This window comes from Colias eurytheme, chromosome 13 (genome assembly GCF_061535395.1).
Source record: "Colias eurytheme isolate Ceu_HAF_F1 chromosome 13, ilColEury1 Martin Lab GWU primary, whole genome shotgun sequence".
In the NCBI taxonomy this organism is placed as follows: domain Eukaryota; kingdom Metazoa; phylum Arthropoda; class Insecta; order Lepidoptera; family Pieridae; genus Colias; species Colias eurytheme.
In genome coordinates, this window is record NC_142992.1 from 11,617,539 (window position 1) to 11,639,505 (window position 21,967).

At 42.2% G+C, this 21,967-nt stretch overlaps 1 protein-coding gene across 1 annotated transcript; it reads left to right on the top strand.

Annotated features, from left to right (window-relative positions):
- Positions 1 to 7,421: 7,421 nt before the first annotated feature.
- On the top strand, positions 7,422 to 15,996 carry LOC149903714 (calcitonin gene-related peptide type 1 receptor-like). Its single transcript, XM_090108860.1, has 6 exons — positions 7,422 to 7,590; positions 7,698 to 7,808; positions 7,904 to 8,004; positions 9,761 to 9,852; positions 10,403 to 11,165; positions 15,912 to 15,996. The coding sequence occupies exons 1-6, from the start codon at positions 7,515 to 7,517 to the stop codon at positions 15,954 to 15,956; spliced, it is 1,188 nt and encodes a 395-aa protein (XP_089964986.1). The 5' UTR covers positions 7,422 to 7,514; the 3' UTR covers positions 15,957 to 15,996.
- Positions 15,997 to 21,967: the final 5,971 nt, after the last annotated feature.

The window sequence follows — 21,967 nt, forward strand, 5'->3', positions numbered from 1 at the left end:
TGCGATGTCCAAGTCGATCTATTTGTTTAAAACGTTAAATATTTTTAATATTGGCATGATAATAACTTATGTAATAACTTAAGACGGAAGGTCCTTCAAGTAGACACTAAATAGATTAACCGACTTGGTATTACATGGATCTCACAACTTTTGACGGTAGAAAGACTGAGCTGCGAGACTTGGGTTTTTTACAGGATGTTTTTGATGGGATCTCACTTCTTTTTGTAGAGCCTTTCTTTTTGATACCATCTACTTCTAACGAATTTTGTTAAAGGTCTTATGATATTTTCTTATTTTTATATGTAGTCTTCCTCTTTTTCTTTTCCGGTACTACTTCTTGAGCTTCAGCCACAGTTTTTCTCAAAGCCCACTCCATGTCTCTATGGGCTTTTCTCGGAGGCTTTGATGTCTCAATTTTTGACAAGTCTGGACGGTAAATACTTCTTAATCTGTTGTATTCACAAATTGATGATTCCTGCGCTTTAATACTTCCAAAGTCGACATTAATGAGATGTAAACCGCCCAGACTTGTAACTCTCGAAAGTGCCACGTAAGCTTGACCGGATGTGAACACTGCAGAACCTACATATATCCATCAGCGCATTACTTAGGCTTAGGCCCTGACTTTTATGTATAGTTATAGCATAGGCTATACATATGGGAAATTGTTCGCGATGAACATAAGCTCTATTAATAATTTCAAATTTAGTTTTGACCGGACCAAGCTCGTATGCATTAGGTTCATTATTAACTTTGTAATCCCATATATTTATATGGGATTACAAAGTTATTGATGCAGTTGGTGTATTTGGAAAACTGGACCGAAATTACAAAATATTTAAGTTTTCCCATGATTAAGACACTAAACTCTATATGTATTCCAAATATGAAGCTTCTAAGTCTGCTAGAAGTGCCTTGGACTTTTGATGATCGGTGAGTCAGTGAGTGACAAAATTTAGAAACTTTAACAAGTTGTCATTCTTAAACTACTGGTTCAAATTGACTGAAATTTTGAATATTCCGTGTTTATACAATGCCGGATTAGTTACTGAAGATTCAGGTTTCTTGCTTTATCCACAACCGAATTATAGGGGGTCGAAAAAGGCCCGAATTGCTTCGAGAAAAGGATGGTACGGCCGTGCCGCTTTTTTTTTGCTCGACTTGGCGGGGGCACTGCCGTGCCCCCAGATAAACTCAAAGGTGACTGATATAGTGATCTATCAACGCACAGCCCAAACCACTGGACGTATCGGGCTGAAATTAGGCATGCAGGTAGATGTCATAACGTAGGCGTCCCTTAAGAAAGGATTTTAGAAAATTCATCCCCTAAAGGGGTAAAATAGGGGATAGAAGTTTGCATGAAACTTTTTATTCCTTGGATGTATTTGCATGAAATTGGGCATGTAGATAGATCATATGACGTAGACGTTCTGTTAAGATTTTTTTTTTAATTCATCCCCTAAAGGTGTAAAATAGGCAATAGAAATTTGTAGGAAACTTTTTATTCCTTTGATGTATTTGCATGAAAATGGGCATGTAGATAGATCTTATGACGTAGGCGTCCGGTAAAAAAAAATTTTTTCTAAAATAATATATATAAAACTCAAAGATGACTGATATAGTGATCTATCAACGCACAGCCCAAACCACTGGACGGATCGGGCTGAAATTTGGCATGCAGGTAGGTATCCCCTCAGAAAGATTTTGTATCAATTCTACCCCCAAGGGGATTAAATAAGGGATGAAAGTTTGTATGAAACTATGTCAATTTTATACCGATTGGGCTTAGACTTTGTTAAGTTTTTACATACGCTAAACAAAAGTACCAAAGCCGCAAAAATATACCGAATAAATATTAATACTTCTTAACGCGAGCGATGCCGCGGGTAAAAGCTAGTTTAAAGAATAAAATAGCTCATATTTTGTTTTTCGACACAATTGATATGATAGGTAATACCTAATAAATTTACCATCAAAACCGCGCTCAAGAAATGAGTTTGCAAACGTTAAAGAATTGGTAAGCGAACAATCACAATAACGTAATAATATCGTGAGAGTATCGTCTCAGGATCGGAGGGTTTGTTTCCACAGCGCCGCGTTGATCTTCGGGCTAATGCTGTGACGTTAGTTTACGTTGTTAGCTCAAGTAATGGAAGCGACGACTTCTCTGATACATGTGAAAGTTTTGTTGATCGAATCACTTCCATTTGGTGAGTACAGCCGGCGGGGCGGGGCGCGGGGGTGCGCGGCTGAGTAAACAGTTTTTATTGCTGAGATTTCAACAAGCTTACAGGAGCACATGGGCTGCCACACTGACGCTATTTTTAATTAATTATTCATTTATAATTAATCATAATATAAGCACTGTATGTGAAGTGATTTTAACCACTTACCACTAATCTAAAAGTAAAATAATAATGTTCTACAATCTACATAACTTAAAGATAGGTAAAGTATATTTGAATGGAACGCCGTGGCCTTGAGCATCATGTTAAATTTGACTTTAGTTTAACACTGGCAATGAAAGTGAGTGGAAAGTTCAACATAAGAAACTTCAATAATAAAGCGAACGAGGTCAGCTGCCCAGCTGTCTGCAGGGCTGCAACCTTGCTGCAACACATTTGTGGTGTTGTCCCTCTAAGTCCCAGTCCCACGTGACACGTACCACTAGTGACACTAATTGATCTGGCAAGCCAATAAATAATTCAGAACATGGATGGAATTCAAAGATCCTTCTAAAGTTTAGTAACTTCCTTATTAACGTGATAACGTTTTTAAAATCGTTTTAGTCGGGTGACATGTTCAGAAACTTGTGTCACACCAAAACCTCACGAGCGCGATCGCAGGTATAACGAGAGAGAGACGGACCGATCTCCCGTCTCATCTCGAGCGCTGCCACCAATAAGACGTTATCACGTAAACATCTCGATCGTAAACCTACTTTACAAACAACTAATTTTTTTTTCACAGCTTTGAACCGCGCGTGGTCGAAGGAAATTCCCCAAGGCAATGATATTATGTTTCACCGCGGTAAAAAGTAACCTATAATCCCTATAGCTTCCCAAGTTAGTATCGTCGGTCTTTTGCGGTGTGAAAGAAAGACAAACGCTGTAATATTAAATAGGTATTAGCTTTTCGCCAGCAGCTTCGCCCGCGTAGTTAAAAAAACCCGCATAGTTCCCGTTCCCGTGGGATTTCCGGGATAAAACCTATCCTATGTCCTTCCTCAGGTCTCAAGCTATCTCTGTTCCAAATATGAAGTAAACCTATTCTGTACTTTTTGAGTTTAGCCTGAACATACAAACAGATTAGAATTCGTGTGATCTGTGAAAATTAAAATTGATTTGCAAATTTTTTATAACACCAATACAGTTTGGAATGCTTTGCGGCACCCCTATGCGGAACACATTGTGTGAACTGTGAACAATTCCGTGCCACAATGCAAACACAAGGGCCCACATCGCGAGACAATCATCTTTGCTGTTTGCGAGGGAAACTCATGATTTTAACTCGAGCACCCTTACTCATAGTAGTTAATCATTCTTAAAAAAATAAAAGTATTCATGTACCTATAAAAATAATTAATAATTATTATGTTTATTAATTTGAATGTGATCGAATATATTATAAATAATCTGGCCAAAATTTTTAAAATATACGGATGTACTTTAGCCAAACTATTTGGCATGCAAAAAATAATAAAAATTTCCATACTATATAGATTCCAGATATTTCCTATATATTACCCAGTGTATGTAATATTAGCACTGTTAGGACAACAAGTCTGTAGTAGGTAACTACTTAGTAATCTGTGGTACTGTATAACAATTGAGTGGACGACTGCTGGTGCTAACTGCTAATAGTACTTCCGCAGTACTCAGTGTCTCCATATGTAAGTCGAGAGTTACAGGTACGTAAAGCTGGCGATGAAAAATTAGCGAAATTAAAAAAAAAACAACACCAGAATTTGTTGCTTATTTGTTGCTAATTAGTTGCTATAATGACGATTTTGTTGCTCAACCCGTTCGCTGAAAATCAGCAACAGTTCTAGCTTAACGTTAAGGTAGCGTGAAGAAATCGGAAAAAGGGATGGATCGTTGCAAAAATGCAGGTGAATTTGTTGCTAATTTGTTGCTGCATAAAAACAGTGAAAATTTTGATAATAAATACAAAAAAAAATCGCACTCAAATCTAGCAAACCGGTTTCAAAATTAACTCTACTTCCGGTTTCTATTTTGTTGCTGGCTCTGTACACTGTGCCAGTGAACGATGTGAGGAGCAACAATTTTTTTTCATGTTTCACTACCGAAAATCGACAATTAAGTTGACGTGGCCAGTGTTAAAATTTTCACTGTTTTTTTTTTTTTTTTTTTTTTTATTAAATAAGGTTGCTAATTAAAATAGCACCTTATACAAATTACAATCTAGCCTACAAGACTAATAAGTAATTTTATGTTAACCTAAATTTCTAAATAACTTATTCTAAGAGAGTGTCCATTGTCACTTGCTTAGTGTCTGTTAAGGGGAAGTAAGTCACTTTGCTCGTGTGCTTTGGTATACAGATAATTGTCACTGTTCACTTTTCACTTATCACTACACTAACTCAAAAGGTTTAGTCCTTTTTAGTCTTCGCACTAGGTCCGTGGTATCAAGGAGCTGGATAGCCTCAACATTCACGTGATGATGAAGTCGATGTTGATGAGCTTCTGCATGTTTTTGAACAATTTTGTCCACGGTGTCCACTTTTAGGTCACGGTGGAGGTCACCATTACGGATGTACCAGGGGGCATTTACAATGTCTCTCAGTACTTTATTTTGGAAACGTTGTATTATGTTAATGTTGCTTTTTTTGGTACAGCCCCACAGCTGAATACCATACGTCCATACTGGCATGAGGACTTGTTTGTATATGAGAAGCTTATTATGTATCGACAACTGGGAGTATCTTCCAAGAAGCCAATACAATTTCTTATAGCGCAAGCCTAATTCTTCTCGCTTCTTCTTGACGTGAGCCTTCCAGCGTAGCTTAGCGTCAAGCGTCATACCAAGGTATTTCGCCGTGTTAGCATAAGGTATTTGTTGGCCATTAAGGAGTATCGGGACAATCTGTGTTCTTTTGTTTGTAAAATTTATGTGAACGGATTTTGATTCGTTCAATCTTATCCGCCATTTCCGAGTCCATTCATAGACCTGGTTCACAGCTTCTTGGACTTTATCTCCTGCTTCCTGGTAAGTGATGCCTGTGGCCATGATAGCAGTGTCGTCAGCAAATGTTGCAGTAATGTTTTTTTCTAATATTGGGATGTCACACGTGTACAAAAGGTATAGGATGGGACCTAAAACACTTCCTTGTGGCACACCAGCTCGTATTTCCTTGAGGTCCGAGAAGGCATCGTCTTGTCGAACTCTAAAGACTCGATTGGTTATATACGATTCTAAGATATCTGAAATTTGTTTTGGTAGCATTGTTCTTATTTTATGAATGAGACCTTTGTGCCAAACCTTATCAAAAGCCTGTGCGACATCTAAAAACACTGCTGAACAGACTTTCTTTTCTTCAAACGCTTTTTCGATGACATTTGTTAATCTGTGAACTTGATCTATTGTGGAGTGTTTCTTTCTAAATCCAAATTGGTGTTCTGGAATTATTTTCTTCTCATCAAGTATTGGCATGATCCGTTTAAGTAACAGTTTTTCAAAAAGTTTTGATACTATTGGTAGCAACGAGATCGGTCGATATGATGTTACATCGTTTGGCGGTTTTCCTGGCTTTAATATCATAATAACTTCAGCAACTTTCCACAAATTAGGCACATATTTCAACCTAAATGCAGCGTTAAAGAGTGTTGTTAATTTGATTATAGCTTTGCGAGGCAAATTATGCATTATTTCGCCTGTGATTAAGTCAAACCCCGGGGATTTTTTTGGGTTAATACTAAACTTAATTTCGTTGGAGATTTCTTTGGGTGTTACAGACTTTATTTGTAATTCTTCATTAAGGTTTTGATCTTCAGGTAGTTCATTTGCGTCATCATCATATGGCTTAAAGATATTTTCCAGATGTTGCGCAAATCTTTTAGCTTTTTGTTCATTGTGGATAGCCCATTTTCCATTTTCTTCCTTAATTGGTGGAATATGCAGAACGGGTCTATTCATATGTTTCGTAGCTTTCCAGAGTGAGTAGTCTGTGCAGCGATCGTTAGTCAGTTTTTTGAGATATGACGTCATATTAGCGTCATTTAGTTTTTGTATCTCTCTTTGTAGCTGTTTTGTGAGATTATTTAGTAGCTTTTTATCACCAGGAAAACGAGTTTGGTGCCACCGGTTTCTCTGTTTTCTCTTTTCACGTAAAAGTTCGATAATGTTCTTCGGGTAGACTGCTCCCCTGTGACAAGGGTGACTATCTGGTGTGTTTCTCCATGCTGCTTGTTGTATGTCTACCATAAATTTTTCGACTTCAATGTCAAGTTGTTCTGGATTTTTTAATGGTATATTAAGTTTTATATGTGTGTCCAAGTCGATTCTAAAACTGTTCCAGTCTGTTTTCTTATTTACTAATCTTAGGTTATTATTCTTATTTATAATATTTATACATATTTTAAGAATTATCGGGCGAGTGGTCTGAACTCATATCGTTCATACTCTTTATATCTAAATAGTTAGATGATATATTTTTATATATAAAGAAATCCAATAGGTCGGGTATTTTGTTTGGATCTGTAGGCCAATAGGTTGGTATGCCCGTAGATGCAAAGTTACAGTTCATATATTTCATGGCACTTAGAAGTTCTTTGCCTTTAGGTGTAATCAACCTGGAGCCCCAATGGGTATGTTTGGCGTTAAAGTCACCACCAACAATAAATCTGTCGCCAAAACTCTTGAGAAGGCTAACGTATTTCTCTTTATTAAAAGATTCTCTCGGTGGGAAATACAAGGCTGATATAGATACAGGACCACGTTTGGTTTCAACGCATACTGTTACGGCCTGTACTTCTTGTTCTTCGATTTTACTTATTTCATAGTGCTTCAACTTTTCTTTTATTATCACTGCACTTCCACCTCTACTGTTTTTATGCAGCAACAAATTAGCAACAAATTCACCTGCATTTTTGCAACGATCCATCCCTTTTTCCGATTTCTTCACGCTACCTTAACGTTAAGCTAGAACTGTTGCTGATTTTCAGCGAACGGTTGAGCAACAAAATCGTCATTATAGCAACTAATTAGCAACAAATAAGCAACAAATTCTGGTGTTGTTTTTTTTTTTTAATTTCGCTAATTTTGCATCGCCAGCTTTACGTATCTGAGAGTTACCGTGTTGCCAGGGTAAAAATACGGTGTTTCTAGACAAAATTACTGTGAATCTGCTAAAAGTGTACCGTGTAAATTACCGTTAATATATTTTGTTTCAGGTCCTCAGAATCGCTCCTCCGTCCTCAGAATAGCTGCAGACACTACGTGTGTGGGGAGCATGTTGTGGCAGTAGGTGAGGTGGCAGCGGCAGAGCGGTGGCGATGGACGACCCGCAGCGCATCACGCGCGAGCACCTCGCCTGCGAGCTCGCCAACAACCGCAGCGCGCCGCCGCCCGGTGAGCCCCGCTGATAACTCAACCCCAAGTGACAGCTCAAGTTTTTTTTATAGCGTATTCAATTCTGAGATCGGTTTATTAATACGGGCCTATGTTTGCGTGCGCAGGCGTGTACTGCGCGGGCACGTTCGACACGTGGCTGTGCTGGCCGCACACGCGCGCCAACGCGACAGCTGTCCAGCGCTGCCCCGCCTTCGTGCCCGGCTTCAGCCCCGACCGTACGTTCGCTCTCGTTCCATTCTATCGTTTACGATTTTGTGATGTGATGTGATGTTACGATGATGTGTAATGTGTATCGAGATTGATCATGTAGGGTTGGCGCACAAGGAGTGCACGGCGGACGGCACGTGGTGGCGGCACCCCGACTCGGGCCGGCCCTGGTCCAACTACACCACCTGTGTCAAACCGGAAGATGTAAGAGAACTGATTACTATTAATAATTATGATTATTATTGCTATTAACTAATTATTTATTGTTGAAAATCGTGAATTTGTTTAGCAAAAATAATACACGCGGATAATTTAAATTGAATTGAATTTACAAAAATGTGATGCATTTCACTACATTACATTTTTCTCTAATATCATACATAATATATTATGTAATTCATTTTGGTACAAAAAAAACGACAGCCTATAAATATTAACTTCACAAAAAATCTTTGCTTAATCTACACTAATATTATAAAGAGGAAAACTTTGTTTGTTTGTTTGATTGTAATGAATAGGCTCATAAACTACTGGACTGATTTAAAAAATTCTTTCATCATTCGAAATCTACATTATCCACGAGCAATATAATATAGGCTATATTATAATATTATTATCACGCTGACCAACAGGAGCGGTCAGCGGAGCCACGCGGGTGAAACCGCGCGGCATACCGCACAGCTAGTATAATATAATCACTACATAGTATAAAACAAAGTCGCTTTCCCTGTCCCTATGTCCCTATGTCCTTATGTCCCTATGTCCCTTTGTACGCTTAAATCTTTGAAACTACGCAACGGATTTTGATGCGGTTTTTTTTAATAGATAGAGTGATTCAAGAGGAAGGTTTATATGTATAATAACATCCATTAAATAGTGAAGAAGTACTGTTATTTTTGAGATTTCCAAAGTGATGTCGTAAAAAATTACATTTTTTCCGCTTACATTGCAAACGCAGGCTGAACCCTACGAGTTTTATCAAAATAATGTACTAAGTATTATACACATTAAAAAGGTCTACAGAAAAGTCCGCGATGGTATATTATGTCTATCTCTTATGGATAACCCACAATAACATTTTTTTGTCATTTACTTTTTACGAAAAATAATGGCTAATTTTCGATGCGATTTTAACCAATACAGCATTAATCCTTAACCAATTAAATACCTTGAATACATTGTTCGTTTAATATAGATCTATATGGCCCTTTACACCGTATGATTTAAGTGAATATTTTCGAAGATATTACAGATTTAAAAATTGCGGGACGTAGCGTTTGCGGCGGTACCGGCCGGCCGCCCGGCTATCTATTTAATACCCGTACGAAGTCGGAGCGGGCCGCTATGTTTTTATATACAATGTTCACAGTTTTTCTGTAGTGTATATAAATAGTATCAGCATTGCACCCGTGCGAAGCCGGGGCGGGTCGCTAGTTATAAATAAATAGCGATGCGACGCGAATATATTATTTTTTTGTAAAATGATAGTGTTTTTTTGTAGGTAATGACGTACTTATACATATTCGGAAATTAATTTTTGTCCTGAAACTAATCAGTATTTATGACAGTTTTATTCATTATTAAAACTGTTTTTTCTTTTCTTTCACTCCCTTGTTTAGTCTTGAATTACGAGCGCCACAGCCGGGGCCCCAAAAAAGTAGAATGTACTTTTTAAAACTACATTTTTGGTTAAAAATAATATTAGTATTGTAATATGTCTGCTCAATGCAGACCGGAGTTTTAGATAATCTATATATTTTAATTATTAATCATTCTAAAGAAAGCTTATACACTAACACAGCAAGCCTCCACTCCTGCATTCCGAATTCCGATCCCGTGCGAACTGCCTGCTCAGCAGTCTGCTGTGCAGGCAGGGCCGTAACACCTTTATATAGGTGAAGCGAATTTATTTTGAATTTACCAGCCAGCATGAATATTTAATATTTATATTAATACGTAGGACGTGAGCGAAGTGATCGCGCTGTACCAGACCGGTTACAGCCTGTCGCTAGTGGCGCTGCTGCTGTCGCTCGCCATCCTCTCCTACTTCAAGTGAGTATCGTGCACTCGCCTAACAAGCAAACGACAGAAACTTGAGCGCAACGTGTTCAACGCGGCGTCTTTCCAAACTATACAAGGCTAGCACGCAACGCAGTGAAACTAATCACGTATAGATTGGAAATAGCATTTTTACAAAGTTCTTCCAATCTATACAATAGCAGTAAGCAAATACCTGCGTATACTTTGTAGTGACCAAATTAAGTATAGCGCTCCAAAACATACAGCGCCAGTACGCATGCGGACTAATCGTGTATGTTTCGGAGTAAGCGCGGCAAATTTATACGTGAGCAGTTCATGCGCGCAGAAACCTAACGTCCTGAAATCGGGTTTGGGCGGTAACATTATAATATATTGTAATCACAGACTTAAAAACAGCATTACAAAATATACACGAGCAGTTTCTTATGCTTGCGTTCTGGCTATGTATAGAAAGGAAAGGCGCTTCAACGCGTTGTATTGATTACGATGGCAAATATTATGTATATTATGTCTAACTAGATTTTGATGATTGTATGGACACATATTATATGCAATATTTCAGAAGTTTGCGGTGCGCCCGAATAACCGTGCACATAAATCTATTCGCGTCGTTCGCGCTCAACAACGCGCTGTGGCTGGCGTGGTACGGGCTGGTGGTGGACAACGCGGACACGCTGCGCGCGTCGCCGCTGTGGTGCCGCGCGCTCAACGCCGTGCTGCAGTACGCGCTGCTCACCAACTACACGTGGATGCTGTGCGAGGGGCTGTACCTGCACACGGTGCTCGTCAGCGCGTTCGTGTCCGAGCGCCGGCTCGTGCGCGCGCTGCTGGGCGCCGGCTGGCTGCTGCCGTTGCCCTCCGCCGTGGTGCATGCGGCACGCCGCGGCTTGGCCGACGAGCCGCTGTGCTGGGCCGACGACGGTGCGCCGCGCCCTGAGCTGGCCGTGCTCGTGTGCACCGCTGTGCTGCTCAACGTGGCCTTCCTGTGCAACATTGTGCGCGTGCTGTGCACCAAGTTGCGTGCGGGCGGTGGCGCGGGCGTGGCGCGCCCTTCCGCCACGGCGCTGCACGCGCTGCGGGCTACGTGCCTGCTGGCGCCGCTGCTGGGCGTGCAGTACCTGCTGACGCCGTGCCGGCCGGCGCGCGACTCGGCGTGGTGGCTCGCGTACGAGTACGTGTCGGCCGTCACCACCTCCCTCCAGGGTCTCTGCGTCGCGGTCCTGTACTGCTTTTGCAACGGGGAAGTTCTCGCTCAATTGCGGCGAAAATGGCGCATCTTGACTTTCAGGACCCGAACGAATTCCACAACGAATACTACAGTTTCGGTAAAAAATAATTTTTAGTAGTGTATATTAGAATAGTGTTTTCTTTATTGTCTTATTCCCTCCTAATGCTCTAAAGGTCGGTAAAATATTTCTTTTATAATATATTATATAGGGTAAAAGTGGGATAGATGCCGCACCGGGATAGATGCCTCAATTTCAAAAAACCTCACTTCCCAGAGTCGTGACTACGAATTAATGATTTAAATAGGAGCTCCTATCACCCCGCACCTCGGGTACGCATGAGCTGTTGTTTGGTGAAGACGTGTTTCGCTAGTGCGTGTTATAATATCCGCGGCGAACTTCACGAACACGTTAAGGTGATGAATTAATTTTTCTAACATTTACGGCCCTTTTTAAACCTTCGTAATTTTTATATTATTAAAGTTGTCGTGATGAAAATTCTTGACAAGAAAGTTCAATAGTAATACAATACGTCTACCGTTTTAGAAACATGATTCCATGATATTTTCTCGATAGAAAAAAAATACAAAGTTCTCATTGTTATTTTTTTATAATCTCTGGCATCTTCAAAATAACAAACGTAAAGTTACGACTTTTTGGATATTAACTATAAAATATATAACCTATACGTCTACCGAGTTAGAATTTTGAAATATGCGATGGTTTTGAAATAAACAAGAAATACTTGAAATTAGCGCGCGACCAGCCAATATAGCGTGAGCCGCCCTGTACCTTCCTACCCCGATCGCTGCACGAGTCATTCCCGCTACGGCCGTCACACGGGGAACTTGTGTCGCTCGTGCAATCGTAACAAAGGGTGACAACACGATAAGACAAAATGAGACAAATCGGGACAATAAAGAAAATAAGAGGAAGAAACATAAAGGTTGGAGGAAAAAGAATGCTTACAATTGGAACAAATTAATGAAGTACGTTGGTTTTATTTTAAATTTGATGATATTTATATTATAGACGATGTTTGATATGTACCCCTGTTTTAAGTACATAACGAATGTGTAAGATTTTTTCATGTATAGCATAGATAATCTTTTCAGAAATTCGGAATCCAGAAGGAAAATAAACCCACTGATTGTTCACAATGTGAACCCACTCCTTCGTAAGTAACTTCATTCAGTCAAAAATGTATGTTATCAACGCTCTACTGGTTTTATCGCATGATTCCATTTTTAGCAAAAAGCAACAAAGTGCAAAGAAATAAAAAATCATGGTGAACTTAGTAGAAGCATGGTGGACGTAATATGGAACAGGAGCTCATTGGAGTAGTATTATATTTAAAAAAATTCAAGAATTACATTTCTTAGTAGGTGGTAGATACGTATGTTGTATAAAGAATTTGATGTTGATATTTATTTCATTTATACTTACTATACCTGTGCGGTAAATTGCTTAGTACTAAAACAGGTTTATATTCATATTTACATAGTAATGTGAAAGTTTTCATTTCGAAAAATTTTGTGTATATTAAATTAAGTTCCTGGGTGATCTGGAAACACAATTGGGCCCGGAAGATGGCGCTGCAGTCACTCCTCCTAATCAATTATGTATTTTTGTTGTTAGAAAGTAAACTTAATTTAATGTTTATAATACATTATTATTGGTATAAATAAATAAATAATATCTACCCTACCAGGGTAGTACCATACTACCTACAATACTATTACAAATAATCATTTTAATTATTCTGGCTATTTTATTTTGATTATTTGTAATATTCAAAATAATATAGCCAGAATAATTAAAATTATTATTTGTAATAGTATTGTAAATAATTACAATTATAATAGAGTGCAAAAAATAAATACTTGCGTAAATATATTTTGTGTTTTTTTTTAACAATTTTTTTATTTAAAAAAATCATTCCGACCGCGGCTTTGCCCGCGTGAAATTAGGTTATATCATGAATCCTGTTTTATCCCACAGAAGTGGAAGTCCGGATAAAAAGTATCCTATGTGTAAATCCAGGCAATTAGCTATATTTCATCAAAATTGGTAATGTAGTCTTGACGTGATTGAGTAACAACTAACAAACAAATATACAAATAAACATCCAAATTTTCGCATCAGTTTTACTGTATTATTGATAATATATTCCACTCTTGACTTTGACTGAGAAGAATTAGGGTTTATAACTTCTTTCAGAAATAGTACCTTTCATTTCTGGGCATGATGCAATATCTACGTCAGCATCAAATTCTATCTAAATCAATTCAGTATTCCGCGTTATTGAGTACCATTTCATTTTTTCAGAGTAAAAATATTTTTTGTTATTTTAAAGATTATTTATAACCTATATTAATTTGTAATAAAGTAAACATTACGAAATAATAATAATTATTAATAGTGTCTAACTAAGTAGTTGTTAAAAAGAAGATTATTTGTTTATAAGCAAAAAAATAAAACCAATAAATCAACGATTAAATATATGTATAACAATATAATAGCTGTATGACGACTCCATACATGTTTGTCCCGAGTCGGCCAGCGGCAGCGCGGCGAGTTTGCAAGAATGACTTCGCGCACACCCGCGTTCGCGATAGCGAGCTATTAGACTCCGCCCACCAAGCAGTGGATTTTTTTTTGTGTATCGTCTTAAAATTTAAAAAGGTTGATATTTGCCTTTGCATAACTTTATAAGTATTAATAAATTTCACTATAATAATATGTATTTCTTATTATGTATATACACTGGCTCATTAAGTACAAATCTAAGTGAAAATAGTGGCTCTTTTGTTTTTATTTAATAAAAAAAAATACTGGGGCTATATAATAATATAATAAGCTATCCTTATCAAAAAGTATAGTTGCCCCTTTTTTTCGAGGGATAGATGCCCTTAGAGGCCCCTAAGGGCATCTATCCCTCAATACATATGTACATGTTATTATCGATAATCACAGGTACCTATATTTTTACATGATTGCGTTTTACACGTTTTCTCTATGTAAACCGATTTTACTCGTTTAATTTGCTTTTTTTTGCTATGTATACTTACTTATTAATGATCTGCTCTTATACTGATTGTAGGAGAACCACGCCACGAAAATACAAAAGAAAAGAACGAGTGCGAGCGCAAGTATATTCTTGGACAACAGAACAACTATGTTAACATGACATTTGCTGGTTTATCATATAAATTTTATTAGATTTCGCGTTTATAGAGTATGTAAGGCATCTATCCCACTCTGTAGGCATCTATCCTCCTTAGTATTTTCATGGTGGGGCAACTATCCAACTAGGTAGGCATATATCCTCAAAAAAGGTGTTCTACAAAAATATTTATTACACTTTTGACTTTATAGACTATAAATGATAGGATAAAAAATATATATATAGTAACTCAAAACAGATAATTAACCTAGCTATACAAAGTGTTCGTATAAGATTCATGTTTTTAAAATTATGAGGCTATTTCAAAAAGTGGGGCATCTATCCCACTTTTACCCTAATATATTTCTCATCAATGCTACGACCTACGCCGCAACAAAATAAAACAAATCATAGCATATTAAAAATAAAGTCAATAAAGCAAGCAATAATATCGTGTAAGGTTTAACTGTTCGTTACACGACAGCGCCGTCCCCGGAGAATAAAATGATAACTTCAAAAACAGAACTTTTCAGGAAAAATAAAAAATAATTTGGAAAATCCAAAAGTGCACGCCTCATAATTTTTGAAGTAAAACTTCTTTAGGCGCGACTAGGGAGTAACTCAGATTTTTTTTCTGACGGAAGTAACGCTGTGTAGTTTCCGCCATTTAAAAATAATAATTCTGATTGGTTGTAAGTATATGTCATAATATACTACACGCTTCTTGACTTATACGCCAGCTAGTGGCAAATATCATAATAAATTAGGATTATTTATTTTCAAATTTTCAAACGGATCAATAATTGTGAATAGCAAAGTGAATGAAAAATTCAACAGTTTTAAAAACATTATTTTAAATTGCAAAATTTTTTGAAAATCTCTAAATATACTTGTTTATTTATTACTTTTAAAATAAGTAAATTAAAAATAAATTTTCTGACAATTGCGACATTTTATAATGCGTTTTACTTCAATCGCGCGTAAAGGTTACACGCACACACTTTTTTTTTAATAAATATTTATTAATTATTATTTTTGTTTGTTTAATAACAATTAAACCACATCGAATCAGACCCTGAAAAATGAAAGGGTTCTATTCCTGAGCATACTCAAGCGTAAGAGAAAAAAAAAGACTCGATTAGTAAAGTATTTCGGTCGCTATCGTGTTAACAAGAAAAAGGATCCGCACATACAGACACACGGACGTCCAAGACAGAACTTTTTTAAACTGTTTTTTAAATAGTTTAAATAACAAAAATGACATCAAAAATATCATGAACGTTAAAAATAGTGTTTTTTCTTAATATGTGTGTGTATGTATTATCTTACAAGTGCAATGTATGATACATAAAGACATTTTAAGTTTGAAAAATCAGATGTTTTGCGCGAAGTGACAGTAGTACCCACCTCAACGCTTCGCTTATGAGGCGTGCAACAGATAATTGTAACTTGCCAAGCAATAGACGTAGAGAGATAAAAAAAGCTCAGATAAGCTTTTCTAGGTATCCCCTACAACATATCAAAAAATTAGATGCGCAAATTCACTTTCTTTTATTTGCCTTTTTTCGGACGAAATGACTGGACTAGTATTATAGTAAGGAACCTTGCGCGCGTGAGTCCGACTTGCACTTGGCCGGTTTTTTTTTCAAAGATTCAATATTTTTTATTTTCTGTTATAGTTCGTGCGGTCAGGCGGGCCGGGCGGCGGCGAGGACAAAGTGTGACTGTCAGCGAGCGGCGCGTGCGCGGGGGGCGGCGCGGGGGGCGGTGTGGCGGGCGCGGGGGACGGCTCGCCGGACGGCCGCCGCGCGCGCGCCGTGCGCTTCGACACCGACAGCGACGATGGAGAGGACACGCCGCCGCTCGTATAAACTGGACTCTCTTTAATACAAACATACTCGATAAGTGACTCATACACCTCAAACACTGACTTTAAAGTACGATAACGTATCGTAGATTAATGTGTAAGATATCGTATAATAAAAATTGTAAATATTTTGTAAAGTTATAAAATAAAGACTAAATTATAAATTGAGATTTTTTATTGTCCTGATATCTACATAATATTATATTGTTTGCTCGAACGATAACCTAAATATTCTACACTAACGTCGTTAGAGATGTAAATGTCGTGGCCATATCGTAGATTTGCTCATTTGATGATGTGATCGAAGCGTTCCGCTGCCACAACGTGCCCGGGTATATGGTGCGCTTGTTGCAGTCCTACTTATCGGAGAGGGCTGTGGCGTACCCCGCGCGTCGTGGGTGGCAAGAAAAGGAAGTGACGTGCGGTGTTCCACAGGGCTCGGTTCTTGGGCCCCTTCTGTGGAACATCGGCTACGACTGGGTCCTGCGTGCCACTTATCTACCGGGTGTCAGCGTGCTTTGCTACGCGGATGACACCCTGGTAACTGCACGCGGGGCCTCGTACAGGGAGGCAGCCCTCATTGCGACCGCTGGTGTGGCGGATGTTGTGCGCCGAATCAGACGACTTGGCTTAGAGGTCGCTCTGAACAAGTCAGAGGCAATTTTGTTTCGCGGCCGTCGAAGGGCGCAGGCTGCTGGTTCAGCTATCCAGGTGGGTGGCACGTCCATCGGCGTCGGTTCCACTTTGCGCTACCTGGGCATCGTGCTGGACAGCCGGTGGACATTTGTGGAGCACTTTCGTCGCCTCGCCCCCCGTCTTGTTGGGGTGGCCGGGGCACTTGGAAGTCTGCTCCCGAATCTAAGAGGGGCTGGGGGTGCGTGTCGTCGTCTATACACCGGCGTCATTCGCTCCATGGCCCTCTATGGTGCGCCCATTTGGGCCGACTCTTTGAGCGTCCGTACCAGACCATACTTGCGTAGACCGCAGCGGGTCATGGCGCTCAGAGTCGTGAGGGCATATCGCACAGTGTCCTTCGAGGCCGCGTGTGTCATGGCTGGGACGCCCCCGTGGGACCTGGATGCCGAGATGCTGGCGGACGTTTATCGCCGCGTCACCGCGTCCAGATCGCATGGAATTAATCCATATCTGGAGCAAGTCCAGCAATGGAGGGCTGATGCTCTCGAGCGGCGGTTCAGGGAGTGGGAACGCCGGCTCGAGAGGCTCAGCGCAGGAGCGAGGACGGTCGAAGCTATCCGACCGGTCCTACGCGAGTGGTGCGACAGGCGGCATGGGGCAATTACCTTCCGCCTGACACAGGTGCTGTCCGGACACGGCTGTTTCGGGTGGTACTTGTGCAAAGTCGCCAGGCGGGAGCCGCAAATGGCTTGCCATTGGTGTGACAGTCCGGAGGACACGGCAGACCACACTCTCGCCGTGTGCCCCGCGTGGTCCGAGCCCCGTGCTCACCTAGTCGCAGTCGTCGGCCCTGATCTCTCCCTGCCTTCCATAGCTCGCGCAATGGTTGGCAGCGACAGATCGTGGCGCGCGGCTATCACATTCTGTGAAGATGTGATGTCGCAGAAGGAGGAAGCAGAGCGGGTCCGCGAGGGAGATCCCAACGCGGATCCTATTCGGCGGCGACGTCTTATTGGGCGCCGTCGCCGAGTCGCGACCGCTGTACACGGTCGCGACTTGCTTCCCTAATGTTGGGTGCCGGACGGTGGAACGGGGACATAATCCATCGTCCGGTGCGGTGAGGCGGCGTGAGACGTGTTCCGTTCACGCCGCCCCCCAGGAAGGAGGAACTGGCGAACACTAGCCAGGTCTTAATCGCGATGGGCCTATATAAAAAATAGGCTGCCGCTGACGGGGTTACGGATGCGGTTACACCAAATACCCGCGACCCTGCCAATATAGCGGAGTGACGGAACACAGTGGAGTTTAGTCGGTAGTCGCCGCATTCTGCGGTGTGAGTCCGACATAACCCAGGGCTCTTTCCCCGAGCGCTCTGGGTATGCCTAAATGCATTCTCCACTATAAAAAAAAAAAAAAAAAAAAAAAAAAAAGGTTAGGTTAGGTTAGGTTAGGTTAGGTTAGGTTAGGTTAGGTTAGGTTAGGTTAGGTTAGGTTTTTTTTTTTTTTTTTTTTTTTTTTTTAAAAGCACCCGCCATCGCAGGGTGTTGTCTGCTTTTTCTCTAGAGTATAGTCTAGAGACATTTATTTTCTTTAATCAATAATAAACACAATTTTCTTTATTTACAATATGGGCACATAATATTAAAATACAATAAAATTTTAAAATACGAATTTACAATATACAATAAAATTTTCAAAATAATAATAAAATACAATAATTAAAAGTCACTTTAAAATTAACAATTTAAACATTACAATAAAAATAAAACCAATACAAATAAATATACAAATTAACACGGCACAACAATAAAACTTAACCCTAACATCACAGCTTATCACAGTTTCTTTTGTTTACCACCCCAACAATGTACTTACAATATTCCAGGAATTCATTCCTCATTTTGTCCCCCAGGGCCGCGGGCAGATTCTCACCCGTCATCGCGATGCCCAATTTTTGCTCAATAACATATCTATCTCTTGCAAAAGTCGGACACTCGAGCAACAGGTGAGAAACCGTCTCGTCGACTCCGGGCTGACACAGGCACGATGGATTCTCCTTCAGCTTGAATCTGTTCAAGTAGAAGGCGAATCCACCGTGTCCAGTCAGTGCTTGTGTGGTGTGGTGTGTGATGTCTATTTTCCGTACTATTTTGTATGCAGCAGCAGCGCTTGGGAAAAAGAGCTTCGTGCCTCCAGCCGTCTCCCCCACATCATATCTCCTGTCCCATTCCCCGATCGTATCCTGTCTCAGGATACGCTTGACGAATGAAACAGGACACAGATCGTAGTCGGGTTTCTTCTTCGACCCCAGAGCGGCCTCCTTGGCTAACTGGTCCACTCTTTCGTTCCCCCTTAGCCCTGCGTGCGCCTTGATCCAAAACAGAGCGACCTCCCGCCTCTGCGAAGCAGCTTTTCGGAGGGCCGCCCTTGTTTGCACAGCAAGGGGGTGGGGGGAACCGAGTGTGACTGCCTGGAGGGCCGATCTGGAGTCGCTGAAGATGCCGACCTTCGACACTCCACTCTTGCAGGCTCTAATTACTGCTCTTTGGAGCGCTAGGAGTTCGGCCTGGTAGACGGTGCAATACGGCGGCAAAGCAAGCTTGACGGCCTTCGTCTCGGCCTCCCCCTCCCATACGGAAAGGGCGGCTCCGACTCGACCCTCAATCTTGCTGCCGTCCGTGTAGATCCTATGTACGTGGCTATTAGCCACGTCGGAATACGAGTCCTCGTCCACCAGCCCGAACCCGGTTAGGTTAGGTTAGGTTAGGTTAGGTTAGGTTAGGTTAGGTTAGGTTAGGTTAGGTTAGGTTAGGTTAGGTTAGGTTAGGTTAGGTTAGGTTAGGTTAGGTTAGGTTAGGTTAGGTTAGGTTAGGTTAGGTTAGGTTCCCGTGTGGAGTTTCTGGTCTCCCATCGGGCGCGTCCTCAGGTGGCGGATAGGGGGAGGCCTCCCAGATATGGGGGGTACCGGTGGTCTTGCCGGCGCGGACCAAAATCAGCGTGGAGGAACTCGAGGGCTACCACGTCCTCGTTGCAATCTCTGCTTTGCAGAGAAATTGCTGGGTTTGTTTTCGAACAGTGCTGCTTTTGCGGCGAGGTATGGCGACCAGTGGTTGCGGACGATTTAGTCCTACTGGACGACGGGCTGCTTTGCAGCGATGGATGGCGGTTGTATCAATCGCGGCGCGGCGGGCTGGGCGGCAGGTTTTTCTGTCGCCTGGTTAGAGGCTTCGGCCTCCCGTCGGGCAACCTGTTATCCGTCGTAGTGTTGTTGTCACGTCTAGCAGCTACGACGGACCAGGAGGCTTGCCTTAATCGGCTGGCCTGAGAGGAAGGACACCTCATCAAAAACCCTCAAATCCGCGTTGTAGTCCAGCGGCGTGGATTTCCTGTCCTTCTTGGACAGTTTGGCTCGGGAGAGCGTGAGCTTTTAGCTGTGTACACCCATGGATACCGCCCGACCTCCATGGTGTAAAAGGGTTATCCGGGTGCAGGGGGCACCGCCCGGATGGACGTTTTATATCCCCCATACTCGTGGGAACAAAAATGTCCTTTAACTCCGAACCGATCAACGACGACTTTAGCAAAAACACAATCATGGACTCCGAAAACTTTTATGATATCGAAGATACTGACGGGAGTATGTCTCCGGCACGTGTCAAAACAAGGCGGGGCAGGGCTGTGCTGCTTTCGAGCTCCAGTTCTGTCAACAGCATTATTGAAATGGACGGAAAAGACAGGCTGTGGCGGAAGCGGACGCTGGACACCAGTGGTTCTGGTTCCGACACAGAAGATGGCACAGGGGTTTTTACATCCCCATTTATTAAGACCACCTCAAAAAGAGGGAAGGGCCGCCCATCGGGTTCAAGCGCCACTCGGCGCGAGGCCACATTCGATATGACGAGGTTGCGTAAGAGGGAGTTGGAGGCGCAGGCCGAGAAGGAGGTTGCTGAGTGCGCCGAGCGCATTGAAGTGGCGCAAGCTAGCGCTCCTCTCCCTCCCATTCCAGCAAAGACAAACACGTCCGAGGCTCTCAGTCGCCGCATTGCCGATGACCTGGCTGCAATCGTGAAGGTGATGACCAAGTCATCAAATCTCAAGGGCACTTTCAAAAAGGCCTTGAAATTGGCCCACGATGACATTGAGCAGTCGGTAGCTCTATTAGAGAAACACACTGTCTCTGAGGAGACGAGATTGCTGCAGGCAGCCAATTCCCGCCTCCAGGCGGAGCTCGACTCCCTGAAAAGGGAACTCCAAGAGGTGAAGGCCTCTCAGGGCTCGTCGTTGCCTGCTCAGCCCCAAGATTCGGATATCTTGCGCCAGGTCGGAGCAATGATTAACGCGAGATTTGAGGCTCTAGAGGAGCGTCTGCTGCCGGAAAAGCGCATAAGACCTCCGCTGGCGGCAGATAGCAGGAAAGCGGCAAAGGCGGCTGAACAAGCGATGGCCGATGACCTCGCACCGCCCCCTCCATCAAAGGCGAGGACATATGCAGGTGTTGCGGCTTCATCACAACCGGGTAGATCGGTGTCTGGGCCCGCAATTAAGAAAACCGCGAAGCAGACGGCAGTCCCAGCTTTGGAGATCGAGGCAACCTCGAAGAAGAGGAAAAAGAAATTGGCGAAGGGGAAGGAAAGGGTCCCCGTGCAGCCTGATCCGGCGGGCTCAAAGCCCCCCAGAAAAGATACGCTGGCCACGTCATCCGGCCCCCCGCAGCAGCCGTCAAAGGACGGAGAGTGGACTGTGGTCGGAAAGCGAGGAAAAGAAAATAAGGGGAAAGGGAAGAAGCCTGCGGCTAAGTCCCGCAAGAAGAAGTCGCGAAAGCTCCACGCTCCGAATTCCTCGGCTGTCGTCCTTACCCTGCAGCCGAGTGCGAAGGAGCGTGGCGTAACCTACGCCGGTGTTTTGACGGAGGCGCGGCGTGGAATAGACCTCGCCGAAATTGGCATCAGTGCAATGCGTTTTAAGCGCGCTGTCACTGGTGCCAGGATACTAGAGATCCCCGGTGCTTCCAGCACCAAGGAAGCGGACTCCCTTGCCGCCAAATTGCGGGAGGTCCTCGGTGAGGATAACGTTAAGGTGTCCAGGCCGGTCAAGTGCGCAGACTTGCGAATCACTGGCCTGGATGACTCGGCCACAGTCGAGGACATTGCGGCTGCGGTATCGCGCGCAGGGGAGTGTACCGCGGAGCATGTGAAGTGTGGTGGCCTGCGCACGGGCCCCCGAGGTGCTGTA

Excerpts from the sequence above, each read along its gene's own strand:
- LOC149903714 (XM_090108860.1), top strand. The coding sequence starts at position 7,515 with ATGGACGACCCGCAGCGCATCACGCGCGAGCACCTCGCCTGCGAGCTC. Across the intron at positions 7,591-7,697 it reads CCGCAGCGCGCCGCCGCCCG|GCGTGTACTGCGCGGGCACG; the intron begins GTGAGCCCCGCT and ends TTGCGTGCGCAG. Across the intron at positions 11,166-15,911 it reads CAACGAATACTACAGTTTCG|TTCGTGCGGTCAGGCGGGCC; the intron begins GTAAAAAATAAT and ends TTTCTGTTATAG.